This window comes from Microtus pennsylvanicus, chromosome 12, assembly GCF_037038515.1.
Source record: "Microtus pennsylvanicus isolate mMicPen1 chromosome 12, mMicPen1.hap1, whole genome shotgun sequence".
Classification (NCBI taxonomy): Eukaryota; Metazoa; Chordata; class Mammalia; order Rodentia; family Cricetidae; genus Microtus; species Microtus pennsylvanicus.
This window is the reverse complement of record NC_134590.1, coordinates 69,583,121-69,610,355: the sequence shown is the minus strand read 5'-3', so window position 1 is coordinate 69,610,355 and position 27,235 is coordinate 69,583,121. Positions and strand designations below refer to the sequence as shown.

The window sequence follows — 27,235 nt, the reverse complement described above, 5'->3', positions numbered from 1 at the left end:
ACACTCTCCCACCTAGTTACTGGCCATTTAGCTCTTTATTAAGCCATTCAGAAGGTGCCTTGAGCAGAGACACATCTTACATTGTAAAGAATACTTCCGCAACAGTCGCCTTTGCTCTGTTTCTTTTCCAGTGAAAACATCCACACGTTATCCTCCCTTTAGCCCGCCTGAGCCCCAGCTGAGCAGCCCAGCCAGTTTGCGCAAAGGAGGACGCGGTAAGAACCCTTGGCTCTGGCAGTCATGCCATTGACATGGTTGCTGTTTCTACCAAGGCGTATTCTCTGATGCAGAATTATTTCCATTTGGGCCATGTCTCGAAAACCTTGAGCAAGAACATGTTGTGTGAGGGTGTGGAATGGGTTGTAAATCCACTGGTTGGGAGTAACAGTTGAGCAACGATAGGCTTCCCGGCATTGGCAGGAATGTTCAGGTGTGATAGTAGCCTGGGTGGCAGTTTATGCTCAGTTCATTAGGATCTGTGCTCAGCTCAGCATAGGTGCTTAGCGTCCTGAAAATTCTCCATTGAGCAAGGGCTTTACTGGAGGAATGTGGCCTATTTCACTAAGAACATGGGTTCCAGCAAAGAGCAGGATTACCTGAATGCACCCCACAATATGGTCATCTCTTCATCTCTTCAGGGTTAGCTGCATGTACCCCACAACATGGTCATCTCTTCATGCTGTTTTGTGTGACCCAGCTATGAGCCTAGTCTTCCAGTTCCTAAAGACTTGATACTTTCTCTTGTTCTCTACAATGGAACCCAGAGACCTTCAGTAGTTTGCACTGTAGGGAGGGAGTGCTAACAGGCCAAAGTGTGTCTCAGTGTCTCTTCAGGTAGACATTGCCCACCACACTTCTTGGGATCCCCGGATGGGCCGAGCTTGATCAGGTGAAAAGATGTCTTACATATGTTCTTTTGGTCATTTAATTTTTATAGTGTAGTTTGCTGTTTGCTACTCCCAGAAAATGTGGGCAATCTCAGTGTGCTCGAGTCCTAACCCCTCGCTTGTCTGGGCATCTTCCAAAAACATCTCAATTCTTCAGAGATCCAAAGAAACATCCTAACCTGAGCCAGCCCTTCCTTGGTGCCTGATTCATGACAGCCTGTCTCCCTGGACAGGCAATGTCTTGGTTAGCAACAGGGAGTTGAAGAAGAATACTTTGGCCCCAAGGTCACTCTGTCTGCATTGCCTTGGAGAATTTGAAGTTGGAGTGACCACAAAGCGCCTCTCTTAGGACCTTGCCTTCCGTTTTGATTTCTGAGTGTTCACTCACCTGTCCCGCAAAGGCTCTCCTCAGGCTGATGTTCCTTGAGGCTGAACCCAAGCCTTTTGGTCTTCAAGGTTCTCTGTCCAGCAGGAATCGGTACAAATCAATGTACATAGCATAAGCTCCAGGTTTGAAGAGTCTGCTCCTAGATAGCTTCTCAGCCGTGAACAAGCAACATGTTTGTTAGGCCTGTTCATCGTCACAGATGTGGACTCCATGTGGAACCCCAAACTCATGGTGTGAATGCAGGTTTTCTCTGTCATGATCTGCTGTGGTAGCACCGTGGATGATCTCTTCCTTCAGTGCAGTGAGAGGCTTGGAGATTAGCGGTGGCCACTGTGGACACAATATGCTCAGTCAGTGCCCTGGGGACCAGCCATTTGAGGCCGTGGCCTCCATAGCCAGACTGCGATAACTCAGCTAACTGTCCATACCCCCTTGGGCCAGCCCCTTGCCACCCTCAAGAGACCTCATGTACATTTTAAAATCACTTTTCTCGGTGAATTTGATTCTTGACCCAGCATCTTTTCTCCTCTGAGGAGGGCAAGTGAGAAACCCTGTGCATGAGTATTAGCGGCATTTCTTGGGAATGAAAAGTTTTCATTAACTCATATTTAAGTCAATCCTGTCCCTTGACAGATATAATATGGACCCCACTGCACACGGGTCTGGGCCAATGACAAGACTAGATTGCACGGGGCACTGTCACAGCTGGGGAAATTGCCGAGCTCAGCCCCAGTGTGCTAGTGTCAGCCGGGGTTTATCGCCATAGAGTAGAGTGGAATGGGAGGGTCAAGGAGGACAGAAACTTGCTGAAATAGACTCAGGTATGGGGCTTCTTGCTGAAGCAGTCTAACTGGATTCCTGCCAAAGGAAGACCAGACCTGGAGCTTGAACATGAAAGCCGGGAGATGAGAAGCTCCACTGTTCGGATGCCCCGTGGGGTTGACCATTAGAGGCGGGATCACTGAGCAGAACTATCACTAAAAACGAGAAGGGATGTGGAAGGCCAAGGATGAGGGTCAGGCTTTGTAGAAGAGAAAGAAGACTCAGGGGCGACACAGGGACAGTCTTTGTACTAGTCTCAAACACGAAAACGTCTCCTGAAGGCAGTCGTTTCCTATGCTCAGGGCTCACAACTTCTCCTATGTCTCTCCTGGTCCGCTCATGGTTAGCTTAAGTTTCCCCGAGTCAGGTGTTCCTAGAATCAGCCAGCTTTCTGCTGGAAGCAAGCTGCACACCAGAGTGTACCCGGGATCTGCTAGTGGTTAGATAAACTGAAGAAGCCTATTGGTGGTTCTTGGCTCGAGAGCACTGCTTGCTCTTGAGGGCTGTGCCCTGTCCCCGGCACCCACAAAGCGGCTCACAACCACTCTGACTACAGTTCTAGGGTATGTGATGGCCTCTTCTGACCTTCTTGTACTCCCACACACATGGGATGTGCATACATGTACTTGGGCATACCCACGTACACATATTAAAAAGAAAAGAAGAAGCCTCGTTTCTAAAAGGCTGAAAACTAAAGGGAAAGAGGGGTCGATGGCCAGCACGGGAGATGCCCACGCTTGATGGTACCTAAGAGCCAGCTGTTAGACTCAGGTCGTTGCAGGTCTGTGAAGGGAGGAGAGTTTTCCTGCAGGATTTGGACGCTCTCAGAAGTCAACCCTTCACTTACCAGAAATTCTTCTCTTATACCATACAGTAAGCATTACGACCCCCTCCATTCCCATTCTGTTGCAAAGAAGTGTCCAGAGTTATTAGGAACATGTTTTTACACTTTCCATCTAGAGATCTGCGAAACGTTTTAGCATTGTTAGGTTCTATCAGGCTCTGCCACCAAAGCTGTTCCTCTGTTGGGAATACCCATTTGGCTTCCGGAGTGTCTCTCGGTGAATGCAGAGGATTAGGTAACCGAGGCAGGTATTGTCGGATGGCACTTGTTCTGTCCGTCATCTCCCTTCAGAAGCAAGACGCACACACACCCGAGCTCTGACACTTTCTAACTGGGTGGTCCAGGGAGGTTTCTGCTACTCCAGTGTTTATCTGTTCCAGTGCAGCAAAGCAAGCGATTCCTGCCACACACAGTTCCATGAGCGCTTGTGAGCATGGTGCCTGACTTAGACCTGAAGCAGAATCTGCAAGGTTGTGCGTGAAAACGATAGCACAAACAGCAAAGAAAGGGACAATGTCATAAATAGCGGAGGACCATGGTAGTCATAACTTGTCAATAGCATGAAGAGTCTTAGTCTACCCTCTGCTTTAATACACCACTGTCACTGAGGAAATTTATAATCAACAGAAACCTGCCTCACAGTTTAGGAGTCTGGAACGCCTAAGATCAGGGACCAGAGAATGTCTTCATGGGTCCCAGCAAAGCAGAGGCATCCCGTGGGAAGTGGGGAGATAACCATGAAGGTTATCAGGAACCCACGTTTGAGATGTATGGTGCTACCTCGTTCATGAGGACAGATTCCACCTGCCATAGCCTTTACTTCTGAGAGTCCCCTGCTACCGCAGTATTGGTTTCCTAACACATGAACCATAGGGAGTGGCTGTGCTCAGACTATAGCAGAACATGAGTTGTAGGGACACAGAAGCTTCAGGGCCTCTCCCAGCAGCTTATAAGAACATAAAGGGCGGGGGACAGGCACAGGAGATGGCAGAGCAGCCTTAGACCCTGGGAAAGGAGTCATGACAGCACCTGAGCAGTGTCCAGGGGCCTGTGAGCATCCTTACCTTTCTGAAGCAAGACCTTGGGCTTTGTGAGGATGGTGACCAGGCAGCCAGCACAGGCCAGGAGCGTAGCTGTCTGTTCCCGCATCATCGCTTCAGCCAAAGTGTACCCCAGACATGTAAGTGGTCAGGGCACCCATACATGCCTTAGTATTCCAGAAGTTAGCCTCATCTAAGGAATTGCCTTTTTTTTTTTAAGAATCTAAGCGGCATTGTTTAATCTCAGTCTTTATATGGGTGAAAGAAAAAAAATTAAGAAGTGTAAGATATAAAACATTTTGCAATTTCCTCGATGATACTTAGCCTTGGTATTTCTAAAATAACTGAAATAAAAGACCATGGTAAAATGTTTCATGAAAGAAGCCATGTTTCTGACATAACTTACCTTCCAAATTGTTCCAAAATAGTTCATTTGCTACATTCGCAATGTCTTAACGACCATTGCCCTCTGTAGTTGCAGAATGTTCCTGTCACATAACAGTTTCTTACGATTGTTATTTAGAGACTTTTGAGAACTTTGGGCATCTGTACAAATGATGAATGGCTAATGTTTGTTTACTTCAAGGGAATGCTTTTGTGATTTTGCAATTCCTATTTTGTATCTGACAGATTGATATGAGTTGTTTGGGGCTGTTTTCTCCACTGTGAATACAAGGCTTTGTGAAGGGGTTGAGGGCTGGGTCCATCTGTTTACTGGGTTTATGGGGAACAAGAACCAGAATAACTGATTCAAAATAGGGGAGCTGGACATGGTGGAGTTCAGAGGGCAGAAATGGATGGTGTTTGCCAGAAGAGGAAGAAGAGCAGGGTCCAGGAGTATTTGGAATGAAACAGAAAGGGAGGAGAAGTTAGGGGGGCTCTTCATTGTTCTTGTTTAGAAGCAGTATTTTAGTTTTGCTTAGAAAAGTATTGGGGGACTGGAGAGATGGCTCGAGCATTAAGAGCAATAACTGTTCTTCCAGATGACCCAGGTTCCATTCCCTGCACCCACATGGTGGCTTACAACTGTCTGTAACTCCAGTTCCAGGGCATCACACACTCTTCTGGCCTCCTCTGTCACTACACACAATGGTGCACAGACATACATGCAGGCAAAACACAGACACATAAAAATAAAGGAAAAAATGGGGAGAGGAAAAGGAAGAGGGGAATAGTATAATTATGCTTTAATCTCAAAGATAAATAATAAAAGCTAAATTAATAATTCATTTTAAAGTTACCAGCATAGAAAGCTTGATACGTTATAAAATGTTCCAGCCAGCTCTTCCTTTCCTTCTTACACTCAGCTCCTTTTCTGTTTGAATTTTTATGAATTTGTCATGAGAATTTTTACAGAGCAGATAGAAGCACATACTATAGACAAACACAGGTGATGTTTATGGTAGACCTTGGTGGCTTTGAATCTATTGAACTTCCAAGGCAAATGTGCCAGTCTGTGTATTTAGACCTAGGTACCATAACACAAGAATGCCTGTGTGGGGGAGGCATATACCGTCTGCACACATGCCTGAGATACACTCTGCACTCCAGTTTATGCCAAAGAATGTGTCCTGGGAAGGGTGAGCCCTGCAATGGATGTGGATCAGTAAATTCACAGCAGCCTTCCTGCTCCCCACCCCAGATGAAGAATGTGAAAGAAAAAAAAGTGGACAGCTTGTGAATATATCTGAAAGTAAACATCAGGGATCAGTTCCTGGAGGTCAGAGTCTAGCACTGCCCTGTGAATGGGCTGTTGGGAGTCTGTTTCGATGAGGACATGAATTCGCTTGTATGGAATGTGGCTCAGAACACACAAGCTGCTGGCATCCCTTGCTAACACTTCATCCACCAGGCAGGCCAATGTGAAGGATCTCATGAGTGGGGAGCTCTGTAAACTGGGCAGAGGGCGTCCTTTGACTTGATTGGTAGTGGGGTAGGGAGAGCTTCGCTTTCTGATTGTACTCACCAGCCCATCCATTGTCCAGGCCTGTGGGCTCTTCTCAGAGGCAGAATGGAAAAGCTATCTATCCAGGCATTTGCCAACAGGAGTTTTGCTCTGGTCATGATTCTTAACCCATAGGATGGCTCTGGCGCATGGTGATAAGGCCCAGGGCTCTCTGATCTAGCACAAGTTGCAAAACCTCTTAAAACATCTTTTAAACAAAGGAATAAGACTGGAGCACTCTGTGTGGTTTCAGGGATATTGTCTTAGAAATGAGAGTCTATTTCATCTTCCCTCTGCGAGAATGTCTCAAAAAATTAGTGTTGGAGTTGAAGCTGCTGCTTCCCACTGGCTATGTAGAGCAAACTCTGGGCCCCAAAGCGGAGCCGTGACTTGGATCCCAGCTGTGGCAGGGGTGGAACTAAAATCCATTGCAGACCCGGCCACAGCTGGGGTGGAGAATATTGAACCAGGTAGGTGCCTACGTGCAGACCACTGGGGAGACGCCATGCAGGACAAGCGAGGATATTTGTGGTAACATTTCCTTATTGAGCCTGTCAGCCACGTGCTTGTCTCTCTTCTCCCAAAGCCCTGTCCTCCAGTCCATCGGCCCAGGCTCCTCTCCAGGTGTCACACAGCTTTAGGCGGTGGGACAGTGCAGTACTCTGGAGTAACTCTAGAGCCACTGCCCCTCAGGCTAGCATTCCCGGACAGGGAGCCGGATCATGCCTGGATTGCAAGAGATAGGGAGGGGCTCATGAACTGAGTTTGCTAAAATCTAGGAAGATACGAACCTTCCATTTGCTCCCCGCCATCTCCTGGGGCCTGGAGTGGTGCCTGGTACCCCTCAGATCAGAGATCTTCCTCAGGAGAGAGAGATGAAGCCTGACAGTTTCAATACAGTTAAGTGCGTCAGCCTTTGTTTAGATCCCCTGCTAGTATGAGTGCTCTTCCTTCAGGATTTGGGGGTTGCTGGCTCTGGGAACCCGGTGGGTACCATTCTCTGGGTGTGATGAGCACAGTAGTATGGACTTTGGACTTTGTCTGCTCAGTTCATCTATTCTCCCATATACTCCGTGCCTTGCAAATGTGACCAGCAGTTACTCCACTGTATCGTTTAGGGATGAATGACCGCAGAAAGTCCATTCATGTGTAGTACAGGTACCTTGTTTAAACCAAGTTTTTCACCCGTAGTTTAATCTGTGACGTAGAACTGAGGAGGTCAAGCGGACCACTGTATACAGACACCCCACAAGAGCAGTCGTGCACATAGCTCAGGGTCATGTCTGCAAATTCCCCTGGTTATACCTAAACTTAGAGTATATCACTGCCTGAGTGCTGCATAGGAACTGTACTGGCGTGCCCGTACCTGTGAGGAAGGACTAGCGAGCACATTTACAGAACAATAAATGCAGGCACTTGTGGTCTTTGTGGGGAAGGTAAGGCAGCACCCGAATGCTCCAAAGGGCATTATGGGTAAATTTGGTGCTCTTCGGGTTTCATCATGGCACACTGGTAGAAAGTCGGTGTCGCCAGCAGTTGGTGTTCAGTTTTCTTGGCAGGGTATGGTAGTGGGTGATTGTGAGGTGGCAGGCACACAGATGTAAGGGGATCGTGTTTTGTTTTAAATCCCTTACTCTGCAGAACTCTCAGGGAGCATTCTCTTTATCGGGTGGGTGGAAGGTCGATTCCCAGACAGGCAGGAAAAGGACATTAGAGTGGCTTAAAGATGTCAGCTGTGGTGGTGGCTACTCTGGTAGTTTGGGGAGTTCCCCTGTTGGTTCAGATAAGACCTGCAGGCTATACCCACAGCACACTCTTATATTCCCTGAGGCTGTCAGGTGGATAGCAACACCCCTCACACACACACACAAACACACACACACAACTTACACACAGAGCGCCTGGTTTCTTTTTCTAGGGGGTGTGTCAAATCCTAAGGAGGACCCAGTATATGACCAGCTGGCTGTGAGGAGAATGGTCCATGCTTCTGATTGGCCGCCTGGCACCACTGAAGTACAATGGGGCAGATATGACTCCAGAGCCTATGAACTGATGCACACCCGGGGCTGAGCAGCCAGAGCTCTGAAAGACTGATGGGACAGTGTCTTAGGAGGGCAGACCCCAGACATGTTCATCCCTCCCCTGCCTGCCGTGGGCACGTTGGCCACAGCTGAGCATCATGGCTTCTTCTCTCCAGTGTTGCTGTACTCCAGTCCTCTGATAGCCTCTTCCTCTCCTCCCACCCCCATGCCTTCCTCCAAAGTGAGCCTTTCCCCTCAGCTCCTTCCATCTTTCCTTATTTTCCCTTCTACAAAGTCCCAGCCAGGGCCTGCTTCTGCTAGCTGCATGAGGAATGCTGTAACCAGCATTCCTGAGGCTGAGGCAGGAAAATCTCAAGTTGGAGGCCAGCCTGTGCTGCATTGGGCTGGGCCTTTAAGTGACTAGAAGGATATACCTCAGATCATGGGTTCATCTCTAGCACTGAAAATCAAAAGTTTTCTAGAGTGAGTAGAATTAAAGACAAGGCTTTCCAGGCTAACGACCAATGTGTCAGTGCCATGAAGTAAATAGAACAAGGCCCCAGGCGTCACAGGACCAGCATCCTTGCTGGTGAAGGTAAAGGCTAGCGAAACCCACTGCGGGGCTGTGGCTCTCTCCAGGAACTCTGCGTTTGTGCTATGCTATATCTTGGCACTCCCCTCCCATGGGCATCCCTGCTGGTTCAGAGTGTCACCTCCTGTCCAGGTACTAACCCTGCTCTCTATAGGAAAAAACAGGGTTTATGAGAACAACTTTCTTTCTAAAAGAAGTAATGCTTCCAAATCACCCTGGTTGCTCACACTGCAGCTGAGGAGGGGGTGGGGAGATAAGCCATTCTCTTTCCTAGAGGCTCTTCAAAGCCTGAGGGAACCCACTCAGAACTGTCATGGCTTTGACATGGTCACAAATGCAGTATGTCCAGCTTCCTTCATTGCCCATCTCCGTGGGTTTGCCCCCAGTCCTTTGGCCCGTGAATATGTGGGATCCACAGGGGGATGGACCTGCCGTTGAGAGTGTCCTTCCTCTGGCAATGGACTGGAAAGGCTGGCATATCCACCTCACCAAGCCTGCTGCTGAGCCTGTTGGGCTGGGGCCAGGCATTTCCGACAGCAGGAGCAGCTGTTTTGCAGGCACATAAACAGGAGGGAGGAAGTGTCTTCACAGGGGTCTTCCTGGCTCTGCCCTAGACACGTGGCCTGGAGGAGCTGGAATGAGGGGCCTCTCCTGATAAGGTTACCAAGTTGGTATTAGGACCTGTGGGGTTGGGCAGGCTTAGATTCAGCAAGATGGCAGCTGCTTGTGCTGAAAGCTTTTGTCTGTGCGGAGCCCAGTAAAAGCAGCGCTGGTACGTGCTGGCGAGGAAACATCCCCAGGGGAGCACAGAACCTTCTCCTCCAGAAGTTCAGGGGAACTTTCTAGAAACTCACATTTGCAGAGTGAGTGAGATTTTGTCTTACCAATCAGAAAGGACAAAGCAGGACCGACTGTTCCCTGTGTGCTGCCGCTGCCTCATACCTGGAGTGGTATGTCTCTGTCCAAGACCAGACACATGGGCCCCTATGCACTGCTGTGTAATCTGGGCCACAGCTGGTTTCAGGGCTCAAGTAATAGAACCAGTTATTCTGCTTAAAGAGCAAGAAAGTGTCCCAAACTAAAAAAAAAATAATAATAATTAAAACTTAATGTGTTATTTGTAAGCAAATTTGAAGGAGTTCGATAGTTGGTTTGGGGGTTCTTTCCAATAGAGAGAAGCACATGCAGAGAGTAGGAGGAAGAGGGGGACGCAGGTGTAGATGCTGCCCAGGACCTGTTGGTAGAAAGGTTACCAGCCAGAAGAGGCTGATTCCAGATCAGTTTCTGGAACCAGGAGAAAAACCTGCACAGTTTGAGCAGATACCAAGGGGTGGGTTTTGTAGCTGAAGTCTTCTCGTAGCCTTATATAGGGCTGTAGTGAAGGTTTTGTGGGAAGGCAGATGATCCCCGTCTACCCGAGAAGAAATGAAGAGGGAAAGGACCCTCCCTGGCAAGGCTTCGGAGCCTCCTTTGCCGAGAGGGGCAGGTATGGGGCGTGGTTCCTGGTCCTGCCCCTTGTCTCTGCCGGGTTTTGACACTGGCCTTGGCCCCACATTCAGCTGTGGTGGGTTTCTGGAGGGAGGTTTCCAGAGTTTGGAGGGGAGGAGGAAGAAGGGAAGCAGAATGAAAAGGAAGCGAACTGCAGCGGGGAGCGGGCGGGGCCAAGTCTGGAGGCACTGACTGGGCAGGCGGCCCGCAGCAGCCCGCGGCCGCCCAACAATCCGGGGATTCTTTTCTGCGACCCGCTCTCCCGCTGCCCTCTGAATGGGCCTCTTTGGAGGTGGCCGCCCCGCCTCCCGCCCTGACTCCCCCGGGACTGGCAGAACACAGAGTCCACCCAGGGTGGGTGGGGGACGCCTCTGGGACGGGACTCACCACCCGGGGCTGCTGGAGACAGACCCTGCAGAGTGCCTTCCATAAGGCTCACAGATTCTAGGCCCTTCTTCCATGAACTGACCAGAACCCAGGTGCCCAGGTAAGCCAACAGCTGGCCTTGTGGCTTCTTGGGGAGCTATTTCTGAGTGCCTCTGTGCTCTGGCGTCTTTGGGCAAATCCATTTGCTGAAACCTGATCTGGGATGTGGGGGAGGGTAGTGGTGGGATTAGGGAAGAAGAGGAGGAGGAGGAGGAGGAGGAGGAGGAGGAGGAGGAGGAGGAGGAGGAGGAGGAGGAGGAGGAGGAGGAGGAGGAGGAGGCGGCGGCGGCAGACCTAGTTCCTGTGGCTGGGATACCTAGGTGAAATGGTACTTGAAAACATAGCAAGACAGTTTTCTGCTCTGTGTCTCCCTATCAGTGACGTTTCTCAAGTTCCCAGACTTTGGGACAAGATACCCCACCCTTGAGCTGGGCCAGGCTGCTCCTTCAGAAGGCAATCTTTCTGTCTTTGCTCAGACTCTGGGGTGAACAAAAGCCTGGTTTACAGATGTGTGGCTTTTTGTGCTTCCTTCTGCCCAAACTGAGTATCATGGGCCCGTAGCATTCTCTTGGTCACAGCCCACCCGATAGCCCTCAAGAGATCACTCCCTGCATTAGCTTCCCAGGACAGTAGTGTTTCCACCAAGGAGACAGGCAGCCTGAAGAACGGATTCTGGGTTTTTAACGAGGCCCTCTCTCTTGAGTCTTCTATGCTTGGAGCCATCAAAGGGCGTCTTTCTAAACAAATCCATGAACTTTGAAACAAAACAGGCCTTTTCTGAAGCAATCTACTCAGATAGTAATGGAGCGTCTGCAGTCAGGGGCAACTGGTACCTTCTCTATCCTCCCCTTCTGGGGCAGGGCTGGGGTTGCCTCCCCCACTTGTGGGGTAAGGGAATCTCGGGACTCTAAGTGGTGTGGGAGGATTATGTGGTCTCTTGTAGCATCTGTAGATCCTTCCATGGACATGATACAGACACGAGGCTGAGTGTGTGTGTTTCAGCTCACATCATGGGCAAGATTAAGGCAGAGAGGGGGAAGGAACAACACACTTGAGAGGAAGCCCTCCATGAGCAAGCCCCGAGACAAGCCCAGGCAGGTTAGGGTCTGCCTCAAGTTTCCTGGCAAAGATTTATGTATTGTCCCTTCTAAGAACCAGAGACACTTTAACTCAAATGGAAGAAAATGCCTTTTCAAAAGCCTCCTGCTTTTTTAATGGGATCCACGTAAAATCATCATTTTTCCATGAATTCCATATGTACGTCAGTATATTCTAAATTGGCTGTCTTGGATGGAAATGTTTTTCTAGTCTGAGGTGAGATGGAAAGTATGGCCATCTATTTGCATTTTATAGAGCTCAGGTTTACTAACAGCCTGGAGCAAATGGTGGAGCCTGGGGTCCTGGGGGCCCCCTTCCATGCTGTGTGTGGTGGTGGCTTTCTGAGCACAGCAACAGGGCTATAAATGAGGCACCCAGAACCCCGTGTCTTCCCTAAGCTCAGAACAGTTGTGTCTAGCAGGTTCCCTGCCCTTTCCAGGACAAGTCTTAGGATGCGTGCCTGTGAGGGGGGGCCGCTCCGGAGGCGGGCTGCAGAATCACACCTCCGTGGTGCTGATGGGAGGCAAGGGGCCTGTGGACTGCCTTTGAACCAGCTCCCTTCCATTCTCCAGTCAAGAATCTGTCTCCTGGTGCCTGCTAGAGGAATGGTCATGTATATGGAACGTGTAGTAGTGCCCACTTGCGGCTTAGCAGTGTGCCTAACCCATCCATGGAAGGCACTAAGCCCGAGTCAGCTGCTGCACTTGCCTCTTATTTCTGTGGAGAAATCTTGTGTGAAGTGGCACCAAGATTTCTCAGTATCACGGAGGGTGAGTGGTGTTCATAGCTTATTCAGTCCTGCCCTGAAACATTGAGAAAGTGAGTTGAGGTGGGGTGGGGACCATGGTCACTCCTTGTTCTGGATGAGAGTGAGATATTGAGGAGAGTTTGTTCACTGTTCTCCCCCCTCCCAGCGCCTTCCTTTCTCTACCTCTCTGATTTCCCCTCCCTGAATTTAATACAGAACGGACAGACAAAGGCATATAGCTGCCCACTGATAGGAAGCAGGTCAAACTGGTAGGTGCCAGTGATGGGTTTCAGAAGCTGCTCAGACAGCTGTCTCAGCGGATCTGGAACCAACTCTCCATTCTGAGGTTATAGAGAGCACCATGTCTGGGTGTTTCATCTCTGTCCTTTCTGGGACTAACTTCCATCTTAAAGGTAGTAGATCACAGGCCACAGTGATACATGAAGGCCCAGGAGGACCCATTACAGACTGTATGTAACCTGAGAAATCAGGGAACAGGTTCACCCCTAATCTTGCCACTAGCAATCAGTGTGACACACTTTGGGTGGTGACCTCTGTATGGTATTTGATTTAGAATAGCCTCAGGAAAAGATGAGTACTTGGTTAAACGTATTTAAAGACCACAAACAGTAAGATGGCCAACTTCCTTGAGGGACTGGATATGACTAGAAAGCTTCCAGAATGTTCTGTGGAGCTTCCTCAAAGTAGTAAGGAAGAAAGTGAAAGAGAATGAGAAGAGTCTAAAAAAAGACTAGATCTAGTCATAGAAGATGTGGGCTTTGGGATGTCTCCTGTGTACATGCTGGACACGAGCTGCCCGACCAGCAGCTCATCTTGGTAGGAAGGCATGCGGTTTCCCCAGTGGCCCTACCCACCCTCATATCTGGTATGATCTCGGTCATTACCAAGGTCTCTGTCACCTTTGTAACCCATGCTACACCTGGGCTGGGGGAAATCAAGCTGATACTATCTTAGTGACCATATGGAGTAGTAAGTCACTCAGAGGCTATTTAAAATGACACTGTTCATAAAAGGGAACATTTTCAAAGCTTGCTAAGAAATATTTAAAAGTTATAAATACATGGAAAGAGAGGCCATGTTTGGGCATAGATAGGTCAATGATAATGAGTTTTCTGAGTTTCATCTACACTTATTATTTCTGTGAGTGAAACTTTGGAAGTTCTTCCTGACTTTAAAGAGTAAAGGCCCTGAGTTATCAGTGTGTAGCTATCAGGAGGTCAGACCGTTATGACAGTGGAGAGAGACCTTAGCCAACGTTGGCTTAGTTTGGTTCACAGTGTGAAGGTTCTGGTCCATGGGTAATGTTGCCTGCCTCCTTTGCTTTTGGTCCTGTGGTGGGGTAGCTTGTCATGTGACAGCAAAGTCTTCATGGCCAGAAGATGAAATAAGGAGAGGAAAAGGAAGGGAATGTGTTTCTCCAATCCCTTGAAGTTCATCCCTTCGTGATCTGCAGAATTCCCACTAGGTTCCACCCCTTAAAGTTCCCACCACATGCCAGTAGCTTCACACTGGGTACTGAACTTGTAACGCTTGAAAACATGAACCTTTGGAGGACCCTTCACATCCAAACTCCAGCAAACAGTACATGTCTATGTAAGATGGGATCGTTGCTGCTGATCAGTGAGGGGTGAAAGATACTCTGTAAATAGAACTGGAGAGGTCTCTGTTCAAAACACAGTAAGCCATGCTTCTGGTATCACACAGGAGCATCAACTCTGAAGGAGCCAAGGACTTTATTAATTTTTCAGTTCTTTGTGGGAAATAAAGACAGACATGTTTTCCTGTTTGTTTCCCTTTCTCTCCTCATCTCTTTTTTTCCTTGCCATGACATAGCTTCTGAAACATTACAGAGTGAGCTATTTCTTCTTTCGTTGCAGATGTTTTGAGTAGATGCCACCATAGAAATGTCTTAGTGCTGCTTATGAGGTATCGCATGGTATCAGTGCTTCACTGTCAGAGCGAACTGAGAGTTCTCTCAGTCCCTCAACGTTTAAATGTAAATGTTTTGATGGGTCTCCTTCCCGAAGGGTGTCGCATCATGTGGGAAGAGCCTTTTCTTTCTGGTCTCCTTGGTTTTGGGGTCTCTTTGAAACCACCCAAGACATGTGGATGGTTAAACAAACCTTCACCTTGGATGTCCTGTGGAGAACGTGAAAACTGTGGCAGGTAAACCCAGCCATACTAGGGATGAGCAGGCACTCCGATTTCAAAATGTGCTGCCATGTGATTGGGCAACTCAGCGTTGCAGAGAGGAGACTGAGGCACAGGGAGCTGAGCTGTGGGTGGGTGGGCTGGGAACAGACAGTGCACTGGGGGCCCTAAGTAGGGTGATTGCTCGGTGGATTATTCTCCTGCTTGGTAGATTTTTCTCCTCCTCGGCCCTGGCCACGAGGTCACGTGCATGCTGTGGCTGTGTGTTGAGCTGTCTGGGAGGATCAGGGTCTTCAGCACGGGGTGGAGGTGCACAAGGCCCGCAGGGCATAGAGCAGGGTATGGGACTCATTCTTCTTTGGGTTCTTCAGTCCTGGCTTGGATACATTTGTGATAGATATCTTACCAACTTAGAATATTCATCCCCAGCTGTCAGTCCTGTGTCACAGCTAAATTGACGACTATATCAGCTTTCCCTCTCCTTCCTCATAATATTCTACCGGGGTGGGGGATATAATATCCATTTTGTAATTACTTTTGGCCTCACTGTCTCTCCCAAACTCACACACTTCTCCACTGTGCTGGATGTCTCTGTTGCCTCCTGCTCCATTCTGTGTTTCAAGGCTGTAGAAAATACCAACATCCAGGGCCTGCATCTGGGCACCCCTTCTGCGCAGTGAGAGAGGTTTCAGTACAGTCCTCTATGCTGGAGCCTCCTGCCTCTGTCATGATGGAGGACTGCTGAGAATCCAGGAAATGCCCAGTGGATGTTGTCACCAGACATGGGTGGGTGGCCAAGGGTTTTTTCCCAGTGGGTCATCTATCCTCCCTTACTGGCTGGATGATGAATAGACACTTTACCATACATTGTGAACTTCAACCATGTGAGCTTCTGGAAGAGGATAGAACATAGTAAATCAGGTAATTGTTAGTTTCAGGGGACTTTCTGCTGTGTCAACCTCTCCCCCCCACGCACATACCAAGCACAGTGAACAGCATTCGGAATCCTGAACTCACCACCTTGAGACAAGAATCCTTCCACAAAGCCAGCTGAGAGCCTCAGGCCCAGAAGGTTCTGTCACAGGATGTCCTTCTCTGAAAAGGAATCCTCCATGGCAAAAACTGCAGCTTGCTGTGAATCAGCCTATTGATTAGTTGTTACTTTGGGAGCAATTTTAATGCCCTGAAAACTTTATTGGCAGTCCAGCCAAGCACCAGCGCAGCCTGGCAGCATCTGGGCAGTGCTGGTGGTCTGGCTGTTTTTTGAGGTTTTAGACTTGCCTAAAGAGCTGGCTGGGCAGTGGCCTCAGCCTTGGTGCCAGTGGCACACTGTATGTGACACTGCCCTACACTGCTCCCAGGAAAGGAAAGCCAGCCAGAAGCACTAAATGGCAACCCTGAAGCTAAGAGATGAGTTGACACTCTCGAGTGAGTTGGCATGGACCACTTGCATGCTAGAAATAAGGGAAATTAGAAACCTGTGAGAGAAACACAAAAACCAAAGAAACTGTGATCTGAAAGCTCCCATTGTGTGTCCTATAGCGCACAGTGTCAGAAGTTCTGGGCAGAGGTACCATTGCCCATTCAGGGCCCTATCCTATTCAAGGCTTCCCTAGCTTGCCCTGGAAGCCACAGGCCAAGAAGGGAGGAGAATCAGATGAGAAGGGAGCTCCTCTGGCTGGTACAGGGCCTCATGGGACATAGGGTTTAAGACAAAGTAGTCTCTTATGGAGCTGTGACCCAGCCTAGTCAGAATCTCCATCCTGTAATCCATGGAAGAGACAGTTTAGACAATTCACATCTAACTCCTACTTCTTCCTTAGACTAACATTATGACCAACCTTTCTCATCCTGTAGATGGCAACCACTTTGGGGGGGGGGGGTCAAACGATCCCTCACATGGGTCACCCAGGACCATCAGGAAACACGGATATTTACATTGTGATTCATAGCAGTAGCAAACTTACGGCTATGAAGTAGCAATGAAAACAACTATGGTTAGGGGTCACCACAGTATGAGGAACTGTGTTAAGGGGTCACAGCACTAGGAAGGTGGAGAACCATTGCCTTAGAGGGTGGTTCCAGTCTGATCATGCTGGGTGCACGCTGCTTATCCTCCCTTCCTTGGTCCTCAAGAGCCCTGATGGAGACCACCATCCACCCTGCTGCCTTCAAGCAAGGCTACATTCCTGAGATCTTATTCCCGTGTTAGAACTGAGTGAAAGACCTGGCCTGACCTCAGATGTGACTGTGTTAGGAAATGAGATCTTCACACAGGTGGTTAAATTGGAGTCCCCTGAGGTACAGTCTGATTCAGTATGACTGTGGTCCTTCTCGTAAGAGGAGATTGGGCTATAAGTACAAGAAGAGAGGCAAAGGGAAGAAGATAACAGTAGGTGGACGAGAGAGAAACTGCTGACATATAGAACATGGACCTCCAGGATCCAGAGCAATGAGAAGTCAGTTGGTGCTTGTTGGTTATGGTAGACTGAGCTAAGACCCTGAGTGATGAGACACTAGGATCTAACCCATGGAGCTTTCACAACAAGAAGGACAGCTGAGAATCAGGCTGGGATCCTGGTGCAGGCAGCATGCCAGTTCTCTCCAGGGGCACAAGCTAATGCCCCAAGCCTCAGTCAACAGCCACTGTCCCAGCTGCCCGGTTTTGAACATGGTGCGGAAGTCCATGGTGCAGTCATTAGATTATAAGCAGAGACTTGGCCTGTAGCAGGGCAGAATACAGTCAGGCTGGAAGAGATATAGAGAGAGTAGGCGGAGTCAAAGAGACACCATGTAGCTGCTGAAAGAGAAAGACACCGCTGGAACCTTAGCAGTAGGCCATAGCCCCATGGTGGCATATTGATTAATAGAAATGTGTTAATTTAAGATATAAGAGCTAGCTAGAAATAGGCATGAACCATTGGCCAAACCGTGTTGGAATTAATCTAGTTTCTATGTGATTATTCAGGTCTGGAAGGCTGGGAAATGAACGAAAGCAGTCTCTGTTTACATTAGATAAGAAAGCGATTATACTGGGTGCTAGGGTGAGCATTTGCCCATTGTTCTAAAGTCAAGGTGGTCTATTAAGTGCCCCACAATGATTTTTTTAGTAGTTCGTTGATATTATATGATTTTTTTTCTGAAAGACGGGTAAAATGTGTTGAAGGTCAGGTGAGACTGGTACCAAGTTTCACCTACTGTTGTCTGTCCCATAGTGAGAACATACCTTTTTGTTAAGTAGGTTTGACCAAAGCTGAGCTCGTGAAGTATTATGTGCCTCTTGGTATTGTGTGCACTGTAACTCACAGTATCAGACGTTCTGGTCATAGATACCATTGCCTCGTTAGGGGTTTGCTTGGGAATCTGACCAGTGATGTTCCAGTTAAGGAAGGATACAGGAAACTTCTGCAAACTACCTGTGGTCCTGGGTATTTTGTGGACTGAGGGTGCTGTGGATGCATTAGAGAAAAAGGTCCTATAAAGATGACTTCGTTGGATTTATAGTTTCTAAGTCCCAGACAGAGACCTCATACATAGATAACAGGAATGGTGTCTGCATCCTGAGCCTGGGCATAGTGTAGAACTCAGAGCAGAGCTCTGTGCTGTACTCGTTAGAAGAGAAAGAATGTCCTGCCTCTGACTCCGGGGCCTTTGTTTGTGAAGCCCTCTAGTACTGACTGATAGTTCCTGCCTGAGTACTGTTAAGGAATAGGGCTCAGCATCCTTCACGTGCCCCATCTCTAAAGGACAGCTGGATTCTGTGGGGATTCCGTCCACAGGCACAAAGTACCAAGACTTCTGCTGTGTGCAGACCCAGTTATGGAACTAGAATTCTTCAGGGGACTGGAAATTTGGAGCAGCCAGAGCTTGCTAGTATTTTCATCACTAATAACTTCTGGCTGGCCCTGGTCTGGTTCATTCCCCTAGAAACGCTGGTCTGCTCTTGATGCAGCCTTGATCCTCAGCCCCAATCTGCCTGGGGATCCTGAAGGGGCAGAGATGATGTCTCCAGTGTGGTGACAAAACACTCCCTCTGTGTTTGGAAGTTTGGTGTGCTGGTTTGTTCGTTTCGTTTTTAAACTCTGCATAAGGAGGTTTTTCCCTGGGGGTGGAAAGAACTATGCCTTCCTTTTTCTTTCTGGTACCACTCCATTCCCCCTCGCTGCAGCTTGACCACCTTATCCTCGTTGATGTTAATTTGCCTCCATCTCCACTGGGTGGTCCCAGCTCCGGAACGGAAATCGTCTGTCACCGAGGCCAGTTTCCTCTACAGTGACCAGTGCCCACTCAAACTGGCTAAAGGACTAAGACTGTAACTAATGGTTCTAACACACGTGTCCTTGCAGCAGTGACGGACAGGCTGAATAGTAATTCCATTCAGTGGGTGGGTGCTCAGCCTGAGCAGGAGGGGACTTTCTGGCACGGGCCACCATGTGTGCTTGTGAAAGACAGGGACTTTATGCTAAGTCACGAAAGAACAAATGCTGTATAAGTTACTCACATGGTCTGTGAGAGAGTAGAATTTCTAAAGATAGAAAGGAGAGTGGAGTTGCCAGGAGCAGGGAAGCAAAAGAACTGGCTTAATAGAGGACAAGGTTTGAGTTTATAAGAGCATGTTTTAGAGATAGACGGTAGTGATGGATCAACAGCAATGAAACTTGGACTTAAGGTCACTGGAATTGTCACTTAGAGGTGTCCAGGATAGTAATCCATGCCTGTTTTACCACAATAAATTAGTAGCAGTGGGGTGTGACTGAGCATCATGGGGGCCTGTCCTCAGATCTCGCTTTGGAAGGATTTGGTCACCAGGCAAGAGGGGCCTCTCTCTGTCCTTGGTGCGCTGCCCACATTCCCAGTCTCTGAGTTCTGTGACAGCTTGTCTTCCAGCTGCGTGTGGCCTCCAGGTAGCTCAGTCTCCCCACCCTAAGGCATCCTTCTGTCTAATTTTCCTATAAGTCTAGCAGGCGGGAAGTGTTTTTCCTGAGAACTCAGACCACAGCGGGTGCGAAGGATGCTCATCTCTTGTGAGCTGCTGGGGCCCTCCAGAGCTGTTGGCCATGTATACTGCATCCCAGGATCCAGGCGGCTTGGAAGCTGTTGTTTTCAGTGCTTCGACATTGGAATTCTGTACACAGAATTCCACCCCGAGTGAGCAGGACAGGGTGTTTGCTTCCCGGTTTCAGTTAGAATCTTTGAATTTAAATGGAGCATCTCTAAGGAACAGGAAAACACGGGTCCTTGCTTGTAATGATCCTTTTTATGGGTGCCTCTTTTTTCTTTCCTGTTGCTGGTTAAAGGGAAGACTGGCATGATTCTTTTATAGGAGTCACTCCTGTTGGCATGAAAATGTCACAGAAGGGTGAGCTGATTGTTGACTGGTGGGAATTCTAACCCCAAAGTTAGGTGCGGTGTAACATGTGTAAATTTGGGAGGTGGAAGCCAGAGGATCCAGAATTCAGGGCTAGCCTTGACTACACAGTAAGTCTGAAGCCAGCCTGGGTTCCATGAGACCCTGCTTAAAATAAATGAGTAAATTAGTAAATAATAATGATAATAATAATAATACCTCCAACGGTAGCTAGGCTACCTCTGCCCTCCAGGGAAAATAAAAACCTTGCTTGTGTCAAGAACAGAGTTGATACACCATGGACATTGACCTCACAAATTACCAAGAAGCAGCTTGACAAGAGGAAAGCACAAATCTTCCTGTTCATATGTTTTCATGTGTGTTTGTATACTGTCTACGGGGCTGGAGATTCTCAGCAAGAAACATGTGCTGCTCTTCCAATGTCTGGGGCTTTCACTTGTTAATTCTCGTTAAACATGGCTGCCTGCCCATTTTTCCCTTGCTATCAAAAAGCTGGTTTTATTTTTTTTGAAAGTTTGATGAAGTATATTTTCAAAAAAACAGTAAACACTTCATACACTTTGCAGAAACAGAGCACCCCAGAAGTACTGAAAAAGCTGGTTTTAATAACCTTTTATTTTTAGCTAGCAGAATTATAAGATAAGGACGTCTTTTTAAAATTTCACTACCATCAAACCTCCCATAAAAAGTTCTGCCTTCTGGAAATAGAATTTTTAAATGCTTATGTAAACAAACACCAAAAACCATCTATTATGACCTCAATTGATAAGTTTATAAGGAGGAAGTGCTCTGAGGTCCCAGAACTTTAGAGTGTATCCAGTAATCCCCTGTGTTGTGCCAGCAAGAGTCAGCCTAAGAGATGTGTCGATGCTGTGATGGCCAGGACTCTCAAGTAATAGCAAAGGAGACTACTTATTTAACTTGGTTCTGACCAGTAAGGAAGGAAGAAGGCAGGTGAAAATGGATAGGTGGGTGAATGGGGATGGATGGGTAGATTGGTGGATGGATGGATGGATGGATGGATGGATGGATGGATGGATGGGTGGGTGGATGGATGGGTGGGTTACTGGATGGGTGGATGGATGGGTGGGTGGATGGATGGGTGGATGGATGGATGGATGGATGGATGGGTGGGTGGGTGGGTGGATGGGTGGTGGATGGATGGGTGGATGAATGGATGGATGGGTGGATGGATGGATGGATGGGTGGATGGATGGGTGGGTGGATGGATGGATGGATGGATGGTGGGTAGATGAATGGATGGGTGGGTAGGTGGATTGGTGGATGGATGGATGGGTGGGTGGGTGGATGGATGGGTGGGTGGGTGCATGAGTGGGTGGGTTGATGGATGGTTGGATGGATGGATGGGTGTGTGGATGAAGATAAAATTCCTACTGTCCAGGCTATCAGTGATCCTGGCTGTAAGCACAGAGTTCTTTTGTTAACTTATAAGACACCAGTGTGGAGTGACTGGTGTCCAGCTTCCCACAGAATACTCCTGCAGCAGCTTTTGAAAGAAAGCATAAAAATAGATCATTTGGAAGAATGCCAGTGACCCCTTCTCACCCTCATTCTGGTACAGGAAGTGGAGGAAGTGGAAGCAGAGAGGAGAAGAGTGCAGACATTCCTGAGATCCCAAGAGGCTGGGCATATGCCCCCCAGTTCCCGCCTTGCTTGGAAGGGAGGCTAGGCAGAGTTCTCTGCACTCCTAAACCACAGGGCACCAAGGACACTAATGGGCTTGGAGAAAAAGCCAGAAAGTGGGGTTATCTTGGAATTCCAAACATGATATTATCCCCTCTTGCCCTTCCTCTGCATTTGACCAGCAGGGGAAAATGTGAGTGTGTGGATAAAAAAAAAAAAAAGCAAAAAAAAAAAACAAATGACCTTGTCAAGAAGATTGGCAGCAGCTAAATTGTGTCTGGGCAGGACCCCATCAGGCCTCTCCCTGCCACAGACACTCACTTTAACAGAGGAGGACTTCATGCCTCAGGAAGGCAGGGTCTGGAAGGACTGGGGCTGCCCTATAGACCCTCTGAGTAGTTGCTTCTAAACCAGTTGCCCCTTCTGTGATATCTGTAGGTCCCTTTCTCTGAAGGACAAGGCTGCTACCATCCTGGCTGGTGTCATTTCACCAGCAGTGTTACTGTGACCCTCATGTTGAAGTTAAAGAACAGTGGCCACAACTCCGTCTGCTGTTCTTATGAGCGGATTTCTAGAAACCTATGCAGAACGGTCTGAAGACCTCTGCTTGACTGAAGCCTCTATCAGTTCCTTGAGTAAGATTTCAGCATACTCCCAAGGTCTGTGGGATTTCTGTCCCATGCACTGCACTGTCAGCAAGGACAGAACACAGGAGAACTTATGAAGGTGTCTCAGAGGAAGCCTCTGAAGATGGCTGCTCTGTTCCTGCACTGTGTAGGTGCCCTGCAAACTGGTACCTTCACCGATGTCTTCTTGGTGTCTGCGTTTGATCATCATCCTGCTGACTTAAAGAAGCAACTAGAAGCCCTGACTCTGTGAATGTGGAGGTTCAGATAGAAAGTGAAGTCACTGGTATGATGCTACGCTCTACAGAGGTTGCTTGTTGGCTGGCATGCATTCCCGAGTGCAGGCAAGGGAAAGGGATCTGCAGCAGAAATTGTACCAAGTGCCTGGGGGTCCCTGACCAAGAACTTAGCGTAAACATAATGCTTAGGCAGCTATTTCTGGAAAGAAAGAGTTAAGTACTAACACAAGGCCTGGGACAAGAGGGAACCAACCATGCTGCCACAGTGCCCCCAGAGTTGGTGCTGTTGAATGATAAACAAAGCCACTTTCATGGGAAGTGCTGGGCTTGCTGTTTTCTGGGAAAACACGATGATAACAGGAACAAAGTGGGGTTTGATTTCCCTCTGCCTGCTTTCACTTGAAGGGAGTCGTTGGCGCCGCGTAAGCATATTCAGGGCTTCCGAATCTTGGCATGGGTTCCCTGCATCCTCAAGGCTAAGGAACTCAGCAAGCAGAGGCAGGAGCGGTGAGGATTGTCCTGTGCTGTGTGGGGCCTCAGGGAGCAGCTGGGTCACAGGGACCGATGCTGAGTACTGCACTCCATCCCCTGCTGGCCGGTGTGTTTGATTTTACCGACGAACAGCTCTAAAGATTCCAGAGATCTGTGCTGCTCCTGGGAACTGGATCCTAGGGATAACCCACACCTCCTTCCAGCCTACAGCCAGACTCTAACGAAAGTTCCACAGCATGCTCAGGACTCTAGCCCCTCCTTCTCATCTATCCGGATGTTCATCCATCCATGCATTCATAGTATGCGTGTCCAGAACCTCATCTGTGTACCACCAGTGGAGGGTGGGGACAGCTCCTCCCCATGGACAGCAGGCCAGGGGTTGCTGTTCTCCAAGCCTACGGTACCCACTTGTAGCTCACTATCCTTCTTGGATGTAATCAAATGCCACCTCTGCTATGTTGTGATTTAAATGTGAATTCTGTGGTCCCCCCACTCCTCATCCCACACTCACATGCCATGCTCCTGTGTTTATGCACACTTTATCCCCAGCTGTTTTTATTGTTCTGGAAGGTGATGGAAGCTGTAGGAGGTAGAATCTCACTGGAGGAAATGGATCAGGAGGGGCGGGACTTGAGGTTTTATAGCTCAGCAGTGTTTCCTGCCTACGCGTTGCTTCCTTAGTGTAGACACACCAGCTGTCTCATTCTCCTGCTTCCTTGCCTGCTCCACCATGGTGGGCTGTATCCCCTGAAGCTGTCAGCAAAAACGAACTGTTCCTGCCTTAACAGCCGCAAGTGGAGTAACCGATAAACTGTAGAAGGCATCCAGGCTCCCTCTAGACAGAACGGAGCCGTCCACGGGCCCCCTGGAAGCCACAGACTCCACCTCCCTCCAGGCCTTGTTCTCTGACAGATGGTGATCTCTGGAGGGCAGGACCATGCCGGTGTTATTACTACTACCATGTTCTGGTTTTCTTCTTTGCATGGGTGTGAATGAAGCTAAGTCATCACCTGTAAGACAGTGAGGGGAGGGATGGTCTAACCATTGTGTGCATCTGTTTATCCACGTAGCTGTCACTGAAAATTTAAAGGATGGGCTTGGAAGACCATGCAGTTAGTTAACTAGCACACCAAACATCTATTTTGTAAATGTTTGTTATGGATTGTACTGGGGGAGTGGGGATAAGGAGACTATACCTGTCCCAAGGATGTACAGATAAATCCCAGAAGACAGGGACATTCACCCTGTGATTTATTCAAATATCACATCAGTTCTGGATTTTTTTATACTGAGAATTTTAATAAGAGCTGAAAAATACAGCCCAACAGTTAGTGTCCCATCATGGCCCAACGAGCAAGGCCCAGCATTTAAGATTTTGTCCTGGTTTCCCCAAGGTTTTGCCGTACTAACTAGCTGTCAGCTCTTTTCATTTATCCTATTCTGGTATCCGTGGTAATTTTCTTCTAACTTGAGGTTTGACTTCTTTGGTATTTTGGTAAATTCTCAGTAAATGTCTTTTCCAGCGTGGCTTCTGCTTCTGCCCACTCCCTGTAGGTCTCATGTAGTAGAAGCTTTCTTCCTGGCCCCGTCTCTCTGGCTGAGTTTGTCTTTTCCGTCCTTGCTTCAGTGTTTCCCCTGCACGATTCCTCCTCACCCCAGGTTTGCTCTCCCCTCTGCTGTGTCCAGTTCACTGCTGAAGTCCCTAGCCCCCTGCGTATTTTAGTTGTTCTGCTGTTAATTTCTAGAGCTTCCATTAGACTCTCCTTAGGTAGCCAGGTTCTTTGGTGATATGTGAATTTCTCTATTTTATGTTTCTTTGTAGCCTCTGTGTTTTAACTTCAAATTTAAAACCAGCTATGTCTCTTGCTTGGTGAGGTTTTGTTCCCTTTTGTTTGGCAGGGTGGTAATTTGGTTGGTTTTTTTTTCTTTCACTTATCATACTCATCATATTTCCTGACAATATTTTAATTAGGATTTTAAGATTGTATCAAAATTAAAGTGAGATGGAGTGGGAGGCAGGTTTGAATGTTGGGATATTCCTCAGAGAAGATACAGTTTTAAGTAGGCTGCATGAAAGCTTTCGTATCCTGTCTCTGGTGCCCTGGAGCATAGGGCATTGAAAGCTTTTGTCACTGGCCAGGGTCATGCTTCCTGAGTATTTCCCACACTTAGGTTTTTGTTACTACTCAGAAGAAACTGCCCAAGGCCCTGTTAGCTCCCAGGAGCCACTTGTGCCAACCCCCGAGGCTTAGGACTGAGGTATACCTGACTTGTTCCAAGTCTCCTTTCTCTATGACTTTGGCCTTTTTGGTCAATTCCGAACCTGCATCTTCATCTCCCAAGAACAGCGTGTAGCAGATCAGAACCATAGCCTATGGTCTGTGGACATGCAGCCCCAGAGTCACTAATATGGGAGGGTAGGAAGCAGAAAGAAAGATAAGCATTCCAGATGGCAGCTCTGCAGACCTGTGCTCAAGGGAAGAGAGGATCTCGTGGAAGAAGACCCCTTCTGGTTTACAGGGTGGGCGGAACATACATGAGCAACCAGCTCAAGATAGACAGTGCAGATGGAGACTGAGTCAGCTGTTTTCTCCTTTGGTAACAGTGATGGGTTATAATATACACAGAGTAGCACAAAGCCACCCCTCCAGCCTCCTGTGCTACTGCTGCCATGGTTCACTGTGGCCATGGGCAACAGAAAAGCTTCAAAACCAGCTGATTATGGACACAGGAAAGGGCTGAGATTGTGACATTGTGACTCACATAATCAGGGTCTCTCTGCTTTCTGTTTCCTTTCTTCAGAACCACGAGGCTGCCCAGAGATTATCAGCCACACCGTGGGGATGTCAGAGAGCCCCATCGGACCCAAACCCACCATGCTCCGGGCGGATATGCCCGCCACACCCAACTTCCAGCAAATGTTCGCGTCCTCCTGTACAGTCTCCAGCAATGGACCTGGCCAGAGGAGAGAGAGGTAGGAAGAAGGGATTTCACCCTGTTAGAAAGTTCCCCTCCGAGGCCAGAGCACCACACTGAGAGTAAAAAGGAAAGACTGGGAAGAGCAGGGTCCAACAGTGAGACCCCACTCAGTCATGGTGGAGAAGAGCCCATGCCCCAGTCTGTGTGCCGGACATCGCTACTCATGGAACTTGCTCTTGTGCACTGGCCCTGGAAATATACATGAGCACATAGGAAAACATCACAAAAAGCTTTGCAAAATATGGAAAGAAAAGGGCTGTGGTAGCCAAACTGTCCTCTTTTGTTTTAAAAAGAAAACCAGTAAGGCCAACCACTACTTTGGCCCAAAGTAAAACTAAACTCCCCCATGTCTCTTGTATAGGTTTCCAGTTTCCTTTCCCATTGAAATAAAAAGAGTCAGCTGGGCAGTGGAGGTGCACGCCTTTAATCCCAGCACTTGGGAGGCAGAGGCAGGCTGTGAGTTCTAGGCCAGCCAGGTCTACAAAGTGAGTTCTAAGACAGCCAGGACTACACAGAGAAACCCTGTCCTGAAAAATCAATGGAAAGAAATATGATAAATAGATAGATAAATAGAATAGATTTTGAAAAGTTAAAAATTAAAATGTCTATCACACATAGAGTCTGCACCTAGTGTATATCAATTTAACTGTGCTTATGTTACAAGAACTATATTTTTAATGACTTTCCTAGGTTCCTGAATGTAGTAGTTCCCAGTCAGGTTGTCCCCCTGTTTGCAGGAGATACAGTCTAGGGACTGGTTGATGCCTGAGATCCTAGACAGGATGAAACCCTTTACATAATACGTTTTTCTAAAGCATTCATACCTATTCATGCCTTTTCTCAAAGGAAATGCATTACAGATTCCCATGGGCACAACCAGTCAGCCAGCATCTTCTCTTGTTCTTTGGGACTATCTTTATTTTTTAATGTTTATTTATTTTTATTGAATGACTGTTTCATCTGTATGTATATCTGTTTACCACATATATGCCTGGTCCCTGTGGGGGTCAGAAGAGGGCATCAGATCCTCTGGAATAGGAGTTACAAGCAGTCGTGAACCACTGTGTGGGTGCTGGGAATCAAACCTAGTCCTCTGTAAGAGCCGCCAGCTCTTAACCACCAAGCCATCTCTCCAGCCCCTTTGGGGCCATTTTTAAGTAACCTGAGAGTTAAGTGAATGCAAACACCACACCAGCCAGTCATCTGACTACTGACTAAGAGTGGGTAGCATATATCACATGGACACGCTGAATCAGGGAAGGTATACAACCTGGACATGATGGAGTAGGGTAGCTTATAACTCACTGTTCCACTAAGAGTGTCGTTTAAGATCTAGCAATTGTTTATTCCTGGAATTTTCAGTTTAAGACCAAGGTTGACCCATGTCACTGACACACATTTAAGGGATGGGGATAC

General features: G+C 48.1%; 1 protein-coding gene across 7 annotated transcripts in view; it reads left to right on the top strand.

Moving 5' to 3' along the window:
* Positions 1-27,235, top strand: part of Tns3 (tensin 3) — a 232,056-nt gene that overhangs the window by 182,261 nt on the left and 22,560 nt on the right. For all 7 annotated transcript variants that reach the window (XM_075944308.1, XM_075944307.1, XM_075944310.1 and 4 more), the window contains 2 exons: positions 132-215; positions 25,643-25,814. In XM_075944308.1, the coding sequence (XP_075800423.1) occupies positions 132-215; positions 25,643-25,814 (256 nt within the window). The remainder of the gene's footprint in view (positions 1-131; positions 216-25,642; positions 25,815-27,235) is intronic.